An 18,342-nucleotide genomic window follows, 5' to 3' on the forward strand; every position below is an offset into this window, starting at 1 on the left:
CACAGGTGGAAGGCACAGCCATCTCTGGGCATCACAGGTGGAAGGCACAGCCATCCCAGGGCATCACAGGTGGAAGGCACAGACATCCCCAGGCCTCACAGGTGGAAGGCACCGCCATCTCCGGGTATCACCAGTGGTAGGAACAGACATTCATAAGGAGAAGCACTGACATCCAAGACAGGAAGAACACCAGGATGTGCCTGAAGGAAAGACCTCCCAGTCAAAATGCCTAGGTACAGATACGACCCCTTAGGACATCCCTAGGACAGGAACAGCCATGCAAGGCATTTGATGGGACAGGCACAGCCACTCAGCACATTCCTGAAGACAGGAACAAGCACTCAGGGCATGCCTGAAGGGAAGAACTCACACTCCGGACACGCCTTGGTATGAATACGGGTCCTCAGGACCTCCCTAGCACTGGAACAAGCATTCAGGGCATTCGTTGGGACAGGCACAGCTACTCAGCACATTACTGGTGACAGGTGCAACGACTCTGGGCTTACAGGACTGACATTGTGTCTATCCTCTCTGTGCATCCCTGGAAACAGGAATAGACCCTCTGGGCATTCCTGATTACGGATACAGTCTCTCAGGAAATCCCTAGGAATACCAATAACCTCTCAGGGTGTAAGTGGGGGCAAGGCTAGGGACTCGTGGCCACCCTGAGGACACACGGAGCATCTTGAAGCACCTGTGAGGACAGATAGTAGGCACTCAGGACATTTCCTTACATTACGGCTGCATTTGTTAAGCGCTAAAGACACTAATGGGCATCCAGGCACATGGGTGGGCACTTGATCCATCTCTCCCACTGAGTTCCTGCCCAAAGCAGGCATTGTTAATCTCAGGGGAAGGCGGTCCTATCGCTAGAATAGTGTGGCCCTCTTTAAGGAAAATGTAGTCATATCAGATTGCTTCCCCCACAGCAAGAAACAACAAGGCTCGAGAGCCCAGCTCCCACACCAATGAAAACAAGGTGGTGGCGACGGGGACCATGGAGTGAGCAGAGCCACTGAACAACACTAGAAACGTCTGAGAGAGAGTCGCCCTTTTGCCCGTGCCCCTAAGATTCTGCTGGAGAGGCGGAAACATTGTCAGTATTCATGGGCATGTCACGTCTAGCGAAGCGACAATTAAAAATTACAAGTTAGTGTGATGTTTGCTACCTTACTTGCCCCTTAAAACAGATTTAAACCTAATGGTCATTCAGGCAACTACAGAAAGCAGAGAGGACAGGAAGTTATTGGGGCTCATATACTAAGACGGGTCTTAAGTGACTGCGGCAACAAACGCAGTAAGGCCACCAGTCCATCAAACCCAATCCACAACGGTTTCAGGACAGAGGAGCTCTGTCAACAGCCCTCCTGCGACCCCCCCAGAAACATCTGCATCTGGAGATCACCGTCCCCTTCAACAGAGGATGCAGGGGTTCCAATCAATCAATCAATCAATCAATCAATCAATCAATCAATCAGGGATTTGTAAAGCGTGGCAAATCACCGGTGAGGGTCTCAAGGCGCTGGAATACAGGAGAATTGAGGGGTTCATCCCCAGAGAATGCCCTTGGGGAAGAGTCAAAACCTACAAGTAATAGGCAGGATATACTCTCGAGCTGAGGACTCAGTAAACTCTTCCTGGATTGCCAATGATGTACAAGCCGCTGTGATTGAACTATTCAAAGCGCCGTCAACAGGAGATGTTTTCAACAAACACACAATGAGGAGGGCCCGGCTGTTCACTGCTCACAAGTGATCTTCACAAGACACGAAAAGCCCCCACTCACGGATCATGGAGTTCTTACCCCCGTCTGCACCATAGGAAGTGTCTTTATGAGGCTTGACTGCGGGGCTCTCGCCTCCACGGAGATGGACACAAACCTGGATCCAACAATCCGTTGAGATCAGCTTCGGTCAGGTGGGACATCCTCAAGGCCTCTCTCGATGGAGCAGGAGTGTTCACAGAGTTCATGCAACCACTTTTCTGATACTCAAACGAAGAGCATGAGAAATCCCTGGACCTCATATCGCATCCAGTCTCATATCCTAACTCAGGTGAGGTGCATGAGAAATTCCTGGACCTCATATCGCATCCAGCCTCATGTCCTAACTCAGGTGAGGCGCATGAGATATCCTTGGACCCGATCCCTTGTCAAACCAAGGGTATGAGATGTCTTGACCAGATACCTGTCCAGTCTTTTTCCCAGCACTTAGACAAAGAGCATGAAACTTCTGTCACTGACACCTTGCCCAGTCCAGAAAGTGTTCAAATGTGCCTGGGGAGGGTGTTATCTAAATTATCCTTTTTAAGAAGGCAGCACAGGGTATGAGTTGTCAGGATGGACCTCGAATATCTTGACAGAAGACCCATATTGAGAGCATTGTATCCTGTGGTTTCATAGAGGTATGGGTGGGACGCTCGCGTCTGCATGCCTGTGAAGCTTGGAGTGCATGTGTGCACTCCCATAGAGACAGGCACATCCACCCAAGGACAGTGAGGCCTGCCCCTGAGGACACTGAGGCCTGCCCCTGAGGACACTGAGGCCTGCCCCTGAGGACACTGAGGCCTGCCCCTGAGGACGCTGAGACCTGCCTCTGAGGACAGGCTGAACACATCACTCAGCACATCCTCCTGTGTGTCTCTTTTTCAATCTCTAACTACCTTTGTCCCTGTCATGATCACACTCTCTTCCTTACTCTACTCTTTGACTGTCTTTCATTCTCTCACTCACCACCCTTCTCTCTCTCTCTTGTCTCTCTCTCTCTCTCTCCAGGTCTTTTGCTTGCAGTCTCTTTAGAGACCATCTTTCTAAAACTGTCACTCTGGTTGGTGTGCACACTCCCCCTCTTTCATCATTAAATACATTTACCTTATTGGTGGGGGTGCTGCTGCTTTCTGAAGGGCGGGGTCTACCCCCAGGACTTCCATCCTCTTGCTTCCCACACTCCTGCGGAGGCACAGACAGAAGCAGTCAAAGAGAGAGCCAGTGAACAGACAGAAGCAGTCAAAGAGAGAGCCACACTCCTGCGGAGGCACAGACAGAAGCAGTCAAAGAGAGAGCCAGTGAACAGACAGAAGCAGTCAAAGAGAGAGCCAGTGAACAGACAGAAGCAGTCAAAGAGAGAGCCAGTGCACAGACAGAAGCAGTCAAAGAGAGAGCCAGTGCACAGACAGAAGCAGTCAAAGAGAGAGCCAGTGCACAGACAGAAGAGGTCAAAGAGAGAGCCAGTGAACAGACAGAAGCAGTCAAAGAGAGAGCCAGTGAACAGACAGACGCAGTCAATGAGAGAGCCAGTAAACAGACAGAAGCAGTCAAAGAGAGAGCCAGTAAACAGACAGAAGCAGTCAAATAGAGAGCCAGTGCACAGACAGAAGCAGTCAAAGAGAGAGCCAGTGAACAGACAGAAGCAGTCAAAGAGAGAGCCAGTGCACAGACAGAAGCAGTCAAAGAGAGAGCCAGTAAACAGACAGAAGCAGTCAAATAGAGAGCCAGTGCACAGACAGAAGCAGTCAAAGAGAGAGCCAGTGCACAGACAGCAGTCAAAGAGAGAGCCAGTGAACAGACAGAAGCAGTCAAAGAGAGAGCCAGTAAACAGACAGAAGCAGTCAAATAGAGAGCCAGTGCACAGACAGAAGCAGTCAAAGAGAGAGCCAGTGCACAGACAGAAGCAGTCAAAGAGAGAGCAAGTGAACAGACAGAAGCAGTCAAAGAGAGAGCCAGTGCACAGACAGAAGCAGTCAAAGAGAGAGCCAGTGAACGGACAGAAGCAGTCAAAGGGAGAGCCAGTGAACGGACAGAAGCAGACAAAGAGAGAGCCAGTGCACAGACAGAAGCAGTCAAAGAGAGAGCCAGTGAACAGACAGAAGCAGTCAAAGAGAGAGCCAGTGCACAGACAGATGCAGTCAAAGAGAGAGCCAGTGAACAGACAGAAGCAGTCAAAGAGAGAGCCAGTGCACAGACAGAAGCAGCCAAAGAGAGAGCCAGTGCACAGACAGACTCAGTCAAAGAGAGAGCCAGTGCACAGACAGACGCAGTCAAAGAGAACGCCAGTAAACAGACAGAAGCAGTCAGAGAGCCAGTGCACAGACAGAAGCAGTCAAAGAGAGAGCCAGTGCACAGACAGAAGCAGTCAAAGAGAGTGCCAGTGCACAGACAGAAGCAGTCAAAGAGAGAGTGCACAGACAGAAGCAGTCAAAGAGAGAGCCAGTAAACAGACAGAAGCAGTCAAAGAGAGAGCCAGAGAGCCAGTGCACAGACAGAAGTAGTCAAATAGAGAGCCAGTGCACAGACAGAAGCAGTCAAAGAGAGAGCCAGTAAACAGACAGAAGCAGTCAAAGAGAGAGCCAGTGAATAGACAGAAGCAGTCAAAGAGAGAGCCAGTGCACAGACAGAAGCAGTCAAAGAGAGAGCCAGTGAACGGACAGACGCAGTAAAAGAGAGAGCCAGTAAACAGACAGAAGCAGTCAAAGAGAGAGCCAGTGAACAGACAGAAGCAGTCAAAGAGAGAGCCAGTAAACAGACAGAAGCAGTCAAAGAGAGAGCCAGTGAACAGACAGACGCAGTCAAAGAGAGAGCCAGTAAACAGACAGAAGCAGTCAAAGAGAGAGCCAGTGCACAGACAGAAGCAGTCAAAGAGAGAGCCAGTAAACAGACAGAAGCAGTCAAAGAGAGAGCCAGTGAACAGACAGAAGCAGTCAAAGAGAGAGCCGGTGAACAGAGAGACAGCCGTCAAAGAGTGAGCCTGTGCACAGACAGAAGCAGTCAAAGAGAGAGCCAGTGCACAGACAGAAGCAGTCAACGAGAGAGCCAGTGAACAGACAGAAGCAGTCAAAGAGAGAGCCGGTGAACAGAGAGACAGCCGTCAAAGAGTGAGCCAGTGCACAGACAGAAGACGTCAAAGAGAGAGCCGGTGAACAGAGAGACAGCCGTCAAAGAGTGAGCCAGTGCACAGACAGAAGACGTCAAAGAGAGAGCCGGTGAACAGAGAGACAGCCGTCAAATAGTGAGCCAGTGCACATAAGATATTTGTGATCTTAGATAGCTCTTCTAAGGCCTGAGTCTGTAGGGTTAATAGCAGCTCAGTGTTAGACAGCCTGCCATGTGACTTTCTTGCGTCTGTACATGTTTTGGTATTTGTGGAACACAAACCTAGCTTAAGATCAGAGGAGCCCCGCAAGATCCAATTATCGGGAAACGTCCAGGGTAGACTGTCGGCTCGGGGTAGTGCTCCTTGAAGAGGTGTCTATTCAGCTCTTTTCTGGACGGTAGGAGAGTTGGTGCTGAGCTGATGTTGACAGGGACGCTGTTCCAGATCCTAGAGCATAAATGGAGGTGTCTTGCCTTCTGCTTTGTTTCCTTCTTGTAATGTTTTTCTCCACACTGGCGATTTGCAGCCTCCCGTTCTGGCGGTTGTCCCCCAGCTATGGCTGGTTTGTTTGCCAAGCAGGGGGAGGGGCGGGGGGGGGGGTCTTGTAGTTGAGGGCTTTATAAGTGATGCAGTTGGTCTCAAAGATGATCTGAGTTGGAACGGGGAGCCAGTGTAGGTCTTTAAACATGGAGGTGATGTGGTCAATTTTATTCCAGCTCACGATCAGCCATGCCACTACATGTAGCAAGCGTTACGAGGCAGCTATGGTGGTATCGGGGAGCCAGTTGATCGTGGTGCTGCCTCCCTCCCGCTGGAAGAGGACTACGGTTTGGCCAGTTGGCTTCACTTTCTTCAAGAAAGAGAGTTGGACCAGGTGGTCTTCATTGTGAAATGTTGCTTGAATGACAGGTCAGTGTTGAGGGCGGATACCAGAGGTTTGCTCGGTTTGTCAGCTAAGGGTGAATGAAGCCTGTTAGGTTTAAAGTGGAGAGCCAGGCTTGAACATGGGGCTGATCTGAGCTGCTAGCGAACAGGGGAAATTCATTCCTTGTGAGGTTTAACTTTGGAAATTTAGATTGCATCCAAGACTGAATGAGTTTGCTTCTGGATTTGAGTCTCTGTATGCTGATGTTTGAGGATATTTTTAAGTTGAGTTGGGTATCATCTGCATATTGATGGATCCGATGCTCGGTCCATGTCGAGGTTAAAGATGATGAAAGAGAGGATGCAGACCTGGGCCCCCCCACAAGCTACGCGGAGGGTGTGATACTCCAGAGCCTATTTGTCCAAGATAGTGTTAGTTGGTGAGGTAGGATGTGAACCATTTCAAGATAGTGGATGGAGCTCCCAGGCATATATTCAGGGTGTGGGTCAGAGCTGGATGGTTGTCTCTGTCACGGCTGCAGTGTGGTCAGTCAGGACCCGGAGGCAGACGTTGTTCCTCTTGTTGAGGTGGAGGGAGGGAGGTTGACAGACCTGTAAATGATTATTCCTGTGGCTAGAGGGTGATCGCTTTACTTGATGGCTGTCCTTATGAGCAGAAGATATGTAATAGGGCAGAGGTTGGTGAGGTCGGCGAAGCCCAGGGAAGGTTCCTTTAGGATGGGAAGGACCTGGTCTGTCTAAAGGGGGTCTGGCAATGCTCCTTGGTTTAGGGAGGCTTTACAATTGAGGCAAAACGAGAGTAGTGGCCCCTCCTAGGAGCAATTGGATGATGGTAGAAGGAAGGGAGTTGCCTTCAAAGGGGTTTGCCTTAAGAGAGTTTATAATATTTCAAAGCTCCGTGTGCGAGATTGGAATAAAATTGTTCCAATTGGTGGTGAGGCGGTGATGGATATCTGGGAATGAGGGAGCTGTGGCAGTAGCAACTATGTTGGATTTTGGTATTCTTCTCAAAGCAGAGGTTGCTGGTGTTGCATTTGTCAACTGAGCAGGGCTGTGGGTTCTGGGAGAGGATTGTGCAGTGCTGACAGCCTTGAAGAGGACTTTCTTCTTGTCGGTTGCCTCGCGATGGTGGTCTTGTAGTAAGAGGCTTTAGATGTGATGAGGAGAGATCGGCGCTTCAAGCAGAGTGTTTTGAAGAGAGTGAGGTCATCAGGGAGTTTTGATCATTTCCTTTCCATGTTTGTATGGTACATTTCTTGTGCATCAAGGTGAAGAGGCCTTGTCTTGGTGCATTGGGTTTTCAGTGGAGCGTAGCATTCAACATGAGTTTTCATGGTGGTGTTACAGATGTTGAGGAGCGTGCTGGCGTGCGATGTCTGGAAGTGTTCTGGAAGATTACATGTTTTTATCATTCGTTCTGATGGGTGTCTTTGGTGGAGTGGAATGATACTTTGCCTTTTTTCAGTTGTCCTTCATACTGAGATGTAGTATGTGGGATGGCGAAGTGATCGGTCCATTCTAGGGCTACAGGTGTCTGGCATTGGATACCATGAGACGCTGATAGGATGAGGTCCAATGTGTTGCCTTTAGAGTGGGTTGGGTTATTGATTTAATTTCCACTGTGTTGAGAATGGTGTTGAAGATTTCCATTTTAGATTTAGTGCTGGAGTTGCCAGGGAGGTGGAAGTCTCACAGGAGCATGAGGTCTCTATGTTGGATGGATGCAGAGCTAATGATGTCTGGGATTTCGTCTAAGAAGTACTGGTAAGGTCGGGCGGTCTGCAGCTCACATTAAAGGTTGAGAGAGGGGGGTGTCTGAGGAGGGGCTCCTGCGTGGTGTAGCGGAGTTGCTAAGAGTGAAGGGCCAGGATGTCCTATGTATGACTAGAAGACTCCCCGTGTTTTGTATGTGCAGTCTCGGGTGCTATAACCATCTTGAATAAGGTCTTGTGGAGTCATTATCTCAGCTTTTCTGCCAAGAACCGTCAATCCGAGGTTAGGGTTCTTCTAGAATAGGTTACTATCTCCGACTACATACTGCCTTTCAAAGGTCTTATCCTTTCATTTAAATGTTGCAGAAAAGAAATGATGACAAGCATAGGAAATGTCCTGTTCTCCTCATGTTTGTTAATAATAAGGATAATAATAATAATCATATGGATTATGTTACTTACCCTGTAAGCATCTGTTCTTGGCATGTACATGTAGGGGCAGATTTACAAGCCCCTTGCGCCTCATTTACGCCAATGTTGCGTCACTTCTGTGACGCAGCAGCAGCGCAAATCCTGCGCCATGGTGCGGGGTACTTACAACGTGACGCATCTGTAAGATGCGTCACGTTGTAAAGCCCTGTGCCACATGTAGGCCCCCCTTGTGTTCCTGCACAAGGGGGGGCGTTCTGGCACAGGAACGCCTCCTAAAAGTGGCTGAGTGAAAAATACAAGATTTCACTCAGTCACTTTTAGGCCCATGCTGCGTCAAAACCCTGCGCCTGCTTGAAGCAGGCGTAAGGATTGACGCAGCATTAACTAGATAGGGCCCCCAGAGCAATGCTGGAGCTGCTTCGCGCATGCGACGCAACTCCAGCAATGCGCCACTTTTACGGCACAGATGCGGCACGCATCTGTGCCATTTTTGCCCCATGGTGCGCCGCATTGTAAATGCGGCACATCCATGATGGCGGAGCTGCGGCGCACAATAACTGGCGCATCCCTGCTGATATGTAGGGATGCCCCAGTTATTGTAAATATGCTCTGCAGTGCTGTAGATTCACATGCTTTGCATACTCCTACCATGTAGTGTTGGGTCTGGATGTGTAAGTTGTTTTTCTTCTAAGAACTCTTTCGAGTCACAAGGTAAAGTGGCACCTCCTCTTGGTGATAGTGCGCATGGGCATTGACTCCATTGTTCTATTGTTTTTCCCAGGCGGATGAGAATAGAGTAAAAGAAAATGTCAGTAAAGAGATGTCCATGCATATGCAAAGGTAAAAAGGAAGCTACAATGGCCTCAGGTGTCCGGAGAGGAGGGTGGGAGCATGTTAATCTACAGCACTACTTGCCAAGAACAGATGCTTGCAGGGTAAGTAACACAATCTGTTGGAAGCATGTGTGCTGCAGATACACATACTTTGCATAGACTGTAAAGCAGTGACCCCCAAAAGCAGTGGCTAACCTGTGGGCATTGCAGTTGTTTGAAAGAGTGTACGTAGCACGGCCTGTCCTACATTAGCTTGTTGGTGCGCTAGGACATCCAGACAATAATGTTTAGTGAAAGAGTGTGGTGTGGACCAGGTAGCTGTTCTTCAATTACAGCTAGTAGGATACTGCCCAGGAAAGTCAAGGAAGCCCCACTTTTGTGAGTAGAGTGTGCTGTAGGAGGCATTGGTAAAGTCCTTTTGGCTTTGACATAACATTTTTGAATGCATTTAATTATCCATCGGTCAATGCCTGATTTGGATTGGGCTTTCCGTTATGCAGGGGAGAAAATGCAACAAAGAGTTGTTTAGTCTTACGAAAGTCTTTAGTTCTGTCAATGAAAAACATAAAGGCTCTTTTAACATCTAATGTATGAAGAGCCCTTTTAGCAACCGAGCCTGGTTGAGGAAAGAATACAGGTAGCTCAACTGTTTGGTCAAGGTAGAAATGAGAGACCACCTTTGGAAGAATTTTGGGTTGGTGCAGAGAACCACCATATCTCTGTGTGGTTGGAAGAAGGGTTCTTCTAGGGTTAGTGCCTGGAGCTCACCGACATGTCTGAGTGAAGTGATGGCAATTAAAAGAGCGACCTTCCAGGACAGGAATTGGAGGGCACAATTATGTAGTGGTTCAAAGGGTGGACCCATAAGTTTTGTGAGAACGATATTAAGATTCCAGATAGATACAGGTGGAACCTGAGCTGGAATCACTCTCTTAAGGCTTTCCATAAAAGCTCTGATGACTGGTACTGGTCAATGGAAATATCTTGATATGAAAGAAGGGAAAGTCCTCTGGAAACTAACTAAGACGTTACAAGCTGGACCGGTACAAACTCTTCGCCTTGAACTCTCACTAGTCAGTTCTTATGCCAGAGGAATCACTAATATTATAAGATGGGCATACAACCTCATCCATGCGGAACAAGGAACCCTAAGATCCTTATTAAAAATACAGACATTTGAGCAAGGATCACCGAAATATGTATTTTGTAGGAATGTATCCATCGCTTTAAAATAACAAATGTTAATACTGATCTGCTTCAATCTTGGTCTCCCGCTCATTAGAAGCTCTTTTTAAAACATTTAACACCAAGGTTAAGCTTCGATCTTGACATCCAACACTGTTCCAAATTGCCACTGTATAAAACATATGCTGAAACTATTGTATAAGAAAATACAGCAGTATATTTATTTTAAGTTAAAACACTGTGTCAGGCAATCGATTATATTATTCCCGCTCGGTATACTTCCTCTAAAATCATTCACCTACAAGTGGCTCCCAAAAGAAAAAGCTAGTAGCTCCTGTGATCTAGGTAACGGTGGGGTGCAAGGTTTGGAACAAATGTTATTTGCTTGCCCAAATTTGACAGTTGTAGAAGCTAGAAAAAGGTTTATACAACCATTTCGCACAAAATGTAAAATCAATTCGGTTCTGAACCTGATCCTGCTTTGTAAAGTACCTCCTAATGAATTTGTATGTAACAATATGTTTACATTTTTTAAATCATTTATAACTTTGTACTAGAAATGATATTTTATGGGTAAATTTTAAAGGACATTTTTATATATTAAATATTTGTTGTTCTTAGTCGAGAACTAAATCAAATAAAAATAAACTTGAAACTTGAAGTAGTGGTTCAAAGGCTGGACCCATAAGTCTTGTGAGAACGATATTAAGATTCCAGGTGGAATCTGAGGTAGAATCACTCTCTTAAGGCTTTCCATAAAAGCTTTGCAGACTGGTACTTTAAACAAAAATAAGCGTTGCTTATTTTGTAGACAGGCGGCCACTGCAGCAAGATGTAATGGTATGGAGGTGAACACAAGGCCAGAAAGCTGTAAATGTAGAAGGAAACAAACAATGTTTTGTACGGTAGCATTGAATGGATTGAAAATATTAGTATGACAGTAACAGATAAATCTTTTCCATTTGGCTGCATAGCATGCTCTAGTCGTAGGCTCACGAGCTTCTTTGAGAAGAGCCATACATTCCGGGAGGAGATTCGGATAACCAAATTCTATGACCTCAGGAGCCAAATTGCGAGGTTAAGTTCCCAGGGATTTGATTGCCTGATTTCCCCATGGTTCTGAGTGAGAAGGTCTGGGTTGAGGGCAAGCTTATCGTGTGGAACTGCTGAGAGTTCCATTAGTGTTGTGACTCATGGTAGACAAGCCCATGTGGGAGCTATCAAAATAAGGGTGAAAGACATTTGCCTGAGCTTCTGATCCAGAATCAGAAGAAGAGCGAGAGGTGGAAAAGCGTAGGAAAATATACCTGACCAGTTCATCCATACAGCATTGCCCTTGGATAGTGGGAACCTGGAGGCAACGTCTGTGTATTTTATATTGTCTGCGGTTGCGAACTGATCTATTTGTGGAAACTCCTACCTGTGGAAGTAAGGGAGGACTTTGGGGTGGAGTTCTCACTCGTGGGCTAGTTACCACATCCTACTAAGAAGGTCGTTAAAATCGTTGTCCGTTCCTGGGAGGTGTTCTGATAGGAGATGAATGTTGTGATGTAGAGCCCAACGCCACATGGTCTGAGATAGGTGTGATGGCTGTGGGGAGTGTGCCCCCGTCCTGTTTTGTACATAGTGCATGGTTGTTAAATTGTCCGTCTGGACTAAGACAACTTTGTCTATTAGATGAAGTAGCTTTGCTTTCAATGCTAGGTGAACATTTGAAGCTCTAGGTAGTTGATGGGGAGACCCTGGTGTTTGGAGACCCAGAGACCATGGACTGTGAGATTCTGTAAGTGAGCACCGCAGGCTGTGAGTGATGCGTCCGTTGTCAGGATAATGTGGGGAACAGGGTAGAGGAAAGAACACCTGTTAACAGCCACCACTGCAGAGAGTGAGGAGTGCCGCTGTCTATCAAGAATAGGGGCCATATTATCAAGAAAGGGCGATACATTATCGCCGCTTTTATTGGCAGAAACTGCCGCTAAAGCAGTGATAATGGGCTTGATAATAGGCCCTCGTGAATTCTCATAGAAGCCCAGATTAACACCAGAACCTGGGCTTCTATGGGAATTCACAAGGGCATATTATCAAGCCCATTATCGCCGCTTTAGCAGCAGTTTCCTGCCGATAAAAGCGGCGATAATGTATCGCCCTTTCTTGATAATATGGCCATAGATCCTCTGAGTGACCCTGTGACTGAGGCCATTCCTGGGCTTGATATTCCCGCAGTGGACGCACGTGTAACCGTGCATGAGGGACTGTGGCGATCCATGCGGCCACCATCCTAATAGGCGCATGGGCGTTCTTACTGTCAATTGTTGATTGGGTTAGAACTGTGGTCTTAGTGTTTGTCAAGTTTGGATCCTTGCTGCATTGGGAAAGGCTGATCCCAGTTGAGTGTTTATGATACTGTTGAACCTGCAAAGGCTGAGGATGAGATTTTTGGACATTGATGGTGAAGCCCAGTTGATGGAGCAGGTCTGTGGTATTTTGAGTGTGTTGCTGGCCCACAGGAAGAGTGCTGGCTTTGACAAGCCGGTCGTTGAGATGAGGGAACACATGGATGCTCTGTCTGTGTAAATGTGCAGCTACCACTGCTAAGCAATTGATAAATACTCAGGTGCAGCAGTCACTCCAAAGGGAAGTGCCTTGAATTGATAATGCTTGCCTGCTATCACAAATCTTAGGTATTTCCGAGGTGCTGGATGAATTAGAATGTAAAAATAGGCGTCCTTTAAATCAAGGGCTGAGAGAAATTCGTCTGGCGGAAGTTGGGTGATGTCTTGAAGAGTGGCCAAGTGGAAATGCTCTGAGATGATGTAATGATTTGAGGGTCGTATATCTGATATTGGCCACAAAGATCCGTCTCTTTTGGGGACTAGAAAGTACTGGGAGTATACTCCTGATCCCTGATGTTGTATAGGGACGGGCTCTATAGCTCCTTTGAGAAGAAGAGCTTGAGCTTCCTGTTTGAGTAGTGTTTGCTGTTCCAGTGAGAGCCTGCGAGTGCGAGGTGGAATGTTTGGAGATCTGGGAATGAGGTCCACACAATAACCATGTTGGATAAACACCCACTGATCTGATGTTATGGCTTGCCAAGTGGGGAGAAACTGCTGCAATCGTCCCCAGACAGGTGTAGAATGATTGAGGGAAGGAGAAGGGAGTCACTGCTTTGTGATGGGTGTAGCACCACGTGCGGAAGCACCTTTGCTCTGCCCTTTGAGTTGTTGCCTCTCTATCTGCCACTATAATGGCCTCAGGTAGAGGATTGGTGACTCTGACCTCTATGGTATTAGGAAGAGTCATCAGAAGATGTTGTTTTTGCACCAGTTCTATAGGAGGAACGGCGAAAGGAGCCACGAGGACTTGGTGTTTGTAATGCACCCATGGACTTTGCAACCTCTGTGTCCTTTCCATCTTCTCAAGAGCCTGGTCAACCTTTGGGACAAAAATACATTCCTTATCAAAAGAGACATTCAATAGGTTTTGTTGAACCTCTGGCTTAAAGCTGGATATGCGCAGCCTTTAGAAAGGCCCTTAAGACGTGGCTATTTGCCAAAGCCTACCCTTAGCTCTGGTTCTGCCTTTTTTGATTTTCTTTGTTAGGTGCCTTGATGCCTACGGGCTTAGTTGCGCGATATAAATTTTATTTCATTCATTCATTCATGGAGACGTAACAAAACGCTGTATTTATGCCCCTTGCATCGGTGTCTGCAGAGCCAAGGGCGCACCGAATGGATGTATTATAAATGAGCTTGACTTCAGCTTCGAGCTCTTGCCCTCTCTTTTTGTGCTCCTCAGGGTGGTGCAGGAAGAGCTCCTCCATTTTGTCCCAGTGGGCACATATGCATCTGGCCAATAACCCCATGGTGTTAGCAGTATGCCAGTGATTGGCGGACCACGCAGCTACTCTTTTGTCGGAGGCATCAATGAGCTTACTCTCCTTACCAGGAGGTGGAGCGCCACTGGCAGCCTGAGAATGAGTCCTCTTACGGGCGTTGGAGACAACGAGAGAGTCAGGTGGAATTTGCCCTCTGATATAAATAGGGTCAGATGATGAGGCCTTGTATTTTCCATCGACCCTCGGAGTGATAGTACGGACTCGCACAGGTTCTTTAAAAATATCATTGGTATACCGCAGCAATCCCTTGAGCACAGGGAGATATTGTGTTTCCCTACGTGTAGTGGAAAGGGTTTCAAAAACAAAATCCTCTTCTATAGGCTCCTTATGTATTAGTACCTGATGGTAAGTGGCAGCCCTGCTCATAAGCTCCTGAGAAGAGCCGGTGTCATTAGGAGGAGATGGCCGAGCAGGGTAGAGATGGGGATCAGTGTCCGTGTGAGAGTCAATATCATATGCGACCAAGGATCAGAGGACTGCGGTGCATTAAAAATATCATTCTCTGTCCTGTGCCCACCTGGAAATAAATGTGGGGACTCCTGAGGAGTGATATCTGATGGATCACCCGAAGAATGAGGGGAAGAGGGTGAAGGTGGTGGAATAAAGGGTGGTGGAGGTGGTAGAAGTGGAGGAGAAGATGGTGTAAGGGAGTGAAATTGACTGATGGCCTCGTCAGTTCTCTTCTTTTTGGATGCACCAGCAGATCAATGGCCTCTTCAAAGGAGAGCTGGCGTTTGGATGGTGCAGGAACAACAGTTTTGGCCAAAATACACCCGGTGTGAAGCTGCATTTTTTTTCTGTAATTTGTGGAGAATTGGCTTCATTGAGTACTAAAGTCCACTTTTGATGCTCATTTGGAAACCTTCGATGCCTAGACGGATTTCTGTTTTGGTGTCTACGTGGTTGGTGCCGAGGATGTAGCTGGTTGGCTTGCTACCGAAGTGGTCAGCTTTGGGTGTTTTGGTGTCGAGCCTGAGGGCGGTATTCGACTCAGTTTTTCGGTGCTGACCATGGCCTGCTGGTAGTGGTGTTCTGTGGGCTTTTTTCGGTGGCAGGACAGGGATGTCAGTACTCACAGTACGCTGACCTGGTGGAAGGTCCTGCATCTGGAGGTCGATATTTTAATTTGGAGTCATCAAAGGAAAAAAGCCTCTTCCTCAGCCACAGAGGCCTCATGAAGTTCCTCCTCTTAGATATCCTGGTGTCCAAAGATGTTGGGCGTACCATCAACCTCTCTTCGCTGCATCTCCCTGCAACGGGTGCTTTGGTCCCAGAAAGTTTTCTTTGACCGAAATGATCAGCAGGTCTCGCAGTCCTTTTCGTTGTGGTCAGAAGACACGCACAGGTTGTAGACCTGATAAAAATGAGTCCACAGATACTTTTCGTGGCACCTGGGACAGATGCGGAAAAGCGTTGGTTCTTTCAGCATGGCATTGTAAGGCGGAGCCGAAGGGATGGAAAGATAGGCCAGAAGGGATGCTGTTAAAACACATCGATCAGACGATCAATAGTTTTGTAAAGTTTGAAGCGCAAAGGTGGAAATGCGTACAATACCAATACTGACAAGGGTACGGGTGAATTATGAACCAAAGGGAGTCCAAAATGGTCTTGAACTGGAGCGCAGTAATACACATCCAAACCCGATGGCGGAAAGAAAACAATCTGACATTCGAGTCGATGCTCATGCGCACTATTAACAAGAGGAGGAGTCGCTTCACCTCATGAATCCAAAGACTTCTTTAATTAAAATCAACGTGCACACATCCGGGCACAACACTAGATGGCAGGAGTATGCAAAGCATGTGAATCTACAGCACACATGGCTCATAATAGTAGTTTCCAGTAGCAAGGGCCCCCTCTTGTCCAGCGTAGACTCTGGGGAGAAGGATCCTCGATCCTGAGACGGGGGGAGAACTCTTTGGATCTGTTTGTTCGGGGTCGATTCAGGAGGAGGGTCCACTCCCACCGAGCTCTTTTAAAGGATGGGCGGGGGCAGGGGTACCAGGCAGCACAGGGGTGATGCAAGAAGTTATACGTGCTGGCTGGGGCTCCGAGGTTTCCTCCTTAGGAAGGTAAGGCACTTGTCCCTTTAAATAGTTTGGACCTGCCTCCCATGCCAGCAGCTTCTCTACCTCTCTTTTAAAACCAATCACTATAAAAGTCTTCAGCAGAACATGTTGTGTTGATGTTTCTGTGTTCAGGATGTGCCTGTGAGCCAAGCATTTTAGAGACCGTGGCCGACCACCTTGTTTGGTAGAATTAACTTGGATGTTTGCTGCTCGTCTGCACCTAGGGTACACTCAGTAAACCAGCAATAAACAGGGCCTGGTGATGGAGGATTCTTTGTTACTGCCCTCATTAAAATCAGGCTGTTAATCACAGTATCTGGTTGTGGCAGACAAAGAGGCATACACAGGGGTAGACGCAAGGACAGACACAGACAGACTCAGTAGCAGACACAGGGGCATACGCGGGGTAGACGCAAGGACAGACACAGACAGACTCAGTAGCAGACACAGGGGCATACGCGGGGTAGACGCAAGGACAGACACAGACAGACTCAGTAGCAGACACAGGGGCATACGCGGGGTAGACGCAAGGACAGACACAGACAGACTCAGTAGCAGACACAGGGGCATACGCGGGGTAGACGCAAGGACAGACACAGACAGACTCAGTAGCAGACACAGGGGCATACGCAGGGGTAGACATAAGGGGAGACACAGGGAAAGACACTGAGACAAAGAGTCAGACGTAGGAGCAGTCACAGGGCAGAGAACAAAGGCAGTCACAAGGACAGGCCCATACAGACTCAGTAGCAGACAGAGAGGCACACACAAGGGTAGACGCAAGGACAGACACAGACAGACTCAGTAGCAGACAGAGAGGCATACACAAGGGTAGACACAAGGTCAGAAACAGACAGACTCAGTAGCAGACACAGGGGCATACGCAGGGGTAGACATAAGAGGAGGCACAGGGAAAGACACTGAGACAAAGAGTCAGACGTAGGAGCAGTCACAGGGGCAGAGAACAAAGGCAGTCACAAGGACAGGCACAGACAGACTCAGTAGCAGACAGAGAGGCATACACAAGGGTAGACGCAAGGACAGACACAGACAGACTCAGTAGCAGACAGAGAGGCATGCACAAGGGTAGATACAAGGACAGACACAGACAGACTCAGTAGCAGACACAGGACAGACACAGGGAAAGACACTGAGACAAAGAGGCAGACATAGAAAAAGTCATAGGTGCATACACAGGGACAGACACTAAGACAGACACAGGGACAGACTGGGGAAAGTACCTGAGACTCTGTTTTCTGTCCGCCTTCCTGGGCTCCCACCAGTTCATTTTCGATCTGTTCTAGACGGGAGGCTCGAATCTGTGGGGAAGGATCAAAGAATGTAGGGTGATGCTGTAGGGTCGGACTCAGTGCTAAGAGTGCTGGTGAGGTTGAGATTGCAGGGTGAGCCTGAGAGAGCAGTGAGGCTGAGAGTGCAGTGTGAGGCTCAGGTGAGGCTGAGAGTATGAGTTGGGGCTTGGGTTGGGGTTGGGGTTGGGTGTCAGAGTGCAGGGTGAGACAGTACTGGGCGATGTTTAGAGTGCGGGTGAGGCTGAGAGCACAGGGTGAGCCTCGGTGCAGTGTGAGACTTAGAGTGCTTTATTAGTGTCAAAGGAAATAATGAGATGAGAGTGCAGTGTAAGATTCAGAGTGCACGGTGAAGCTGAGACTACGGAGGAGGGCTCAGAGCACAGGGTGAACCTTAGAAAGTAGGGTGACAGTCAGAGTGCAGTGCAAGAGTCAGACAGCGGAGCGAGGGCCAGAGAGGAGGGGGAGGCTGATAGTGCAAGGTAATCAAATAAAAGGCTTGGGTGAGGTATACAGAGGTACACTGAAAGCAGCAGGGGTTATGACATAGAATATTCTTGTGAGGTGATGGAAGCATCAGAGATGATAGAACAAGCAGAGTGGATGCATGCCAGAGCTGTAGGTTTCATGGAAGTAGAGTGAGGGAACAGTGAGGATGTCCGAGGCAGCAGTGAGGTACGCTGGGTGATGTCCGAGGCAGCAGTGAGGAACGCTGGGCGATGTCCGAGGCAGCAGTGAGGTACGCTGGGGCAGAGATAAGAGCCGGACCTTACCTGCGCCCTCTGAACCATCTCATCCGAGGTGCCGAACCTTTCCTCCAGCAGGGAGCGGATGTGCCGGGCCTCGAACTCCAGCTGCTGCCGGATCAAGTCCATCTGCATGGAGAACTGGAGGGACACAGAGAGGCGCGGAGGAGAGGGGGACAAAAGAGATGGAAGCAGGGCAGGAGGGGATGGAAGAGAAGGGGGTCAAGAAGTATGGAGGAGAAGGAGCCAGAGAGTGATGGAGGGGAAGGGGGCAGACACGGGTGGAAGGAGAAGGGGACAGAGAGATATGAAGGAGGAGGACGGAAAGGGAAGGATGAGAAAGGGGACAATGAGGCGGGGGCAGAAATGTGGAAGAGTAGATGGGGAAAGAGAAACAAAGGGTAAGGTGG

At 48.3% G+C, this 18,342-nt stretch overlaps 1 protein-coding gene across 1 annotated transcript in view; it reads right to left on the reverse strand.

Moving 5' to 3' along the window:
- APC2 (APC regulator of Wnt signaling pathway 2) overlaps positions 1 to 18,342 on the reverse strand; it is a 218,575-nt gene that overhangs the window by 79,926 nt on the left and 120,307 nt on the right. The window contains exons 6-8 of the mRNA XM_086946654.1: positions 17,960 to 18,073; positions 17,121 to 17,198; positions 2,870 to 2,947 (exon numbers count right to left, since the gene is read on the reverse strand). Coding sequence (XP_086802780.1) covers positions 2,870 to 2,947; positions 17,121 to 17,198; positions 17,960 to 18,073 — 270 coding nt within the window. The remainder of the gene's footprint in view (positions 1 to 2,869; positions 2,948 to 17,120; positions 17,199 to 17,959; positions 18,074 to 18,342) is intronic.

This window comes from Lissotriton vulgaris, chromosome 12 (genome assembly GCF_964263255.1).
Source record: "Lissotriton vulgaris chromosome 12, aLisVul1.2, whole genome shotgun sequence".
In the NCBI taxonomy this organism is placed as follows: domain Eukaryota; kingdom Metazoa; phylum Chordata; class Amphibia; order Caudata; family Salamandridae; genus Lissotriton; species Lissotriton vulgaris.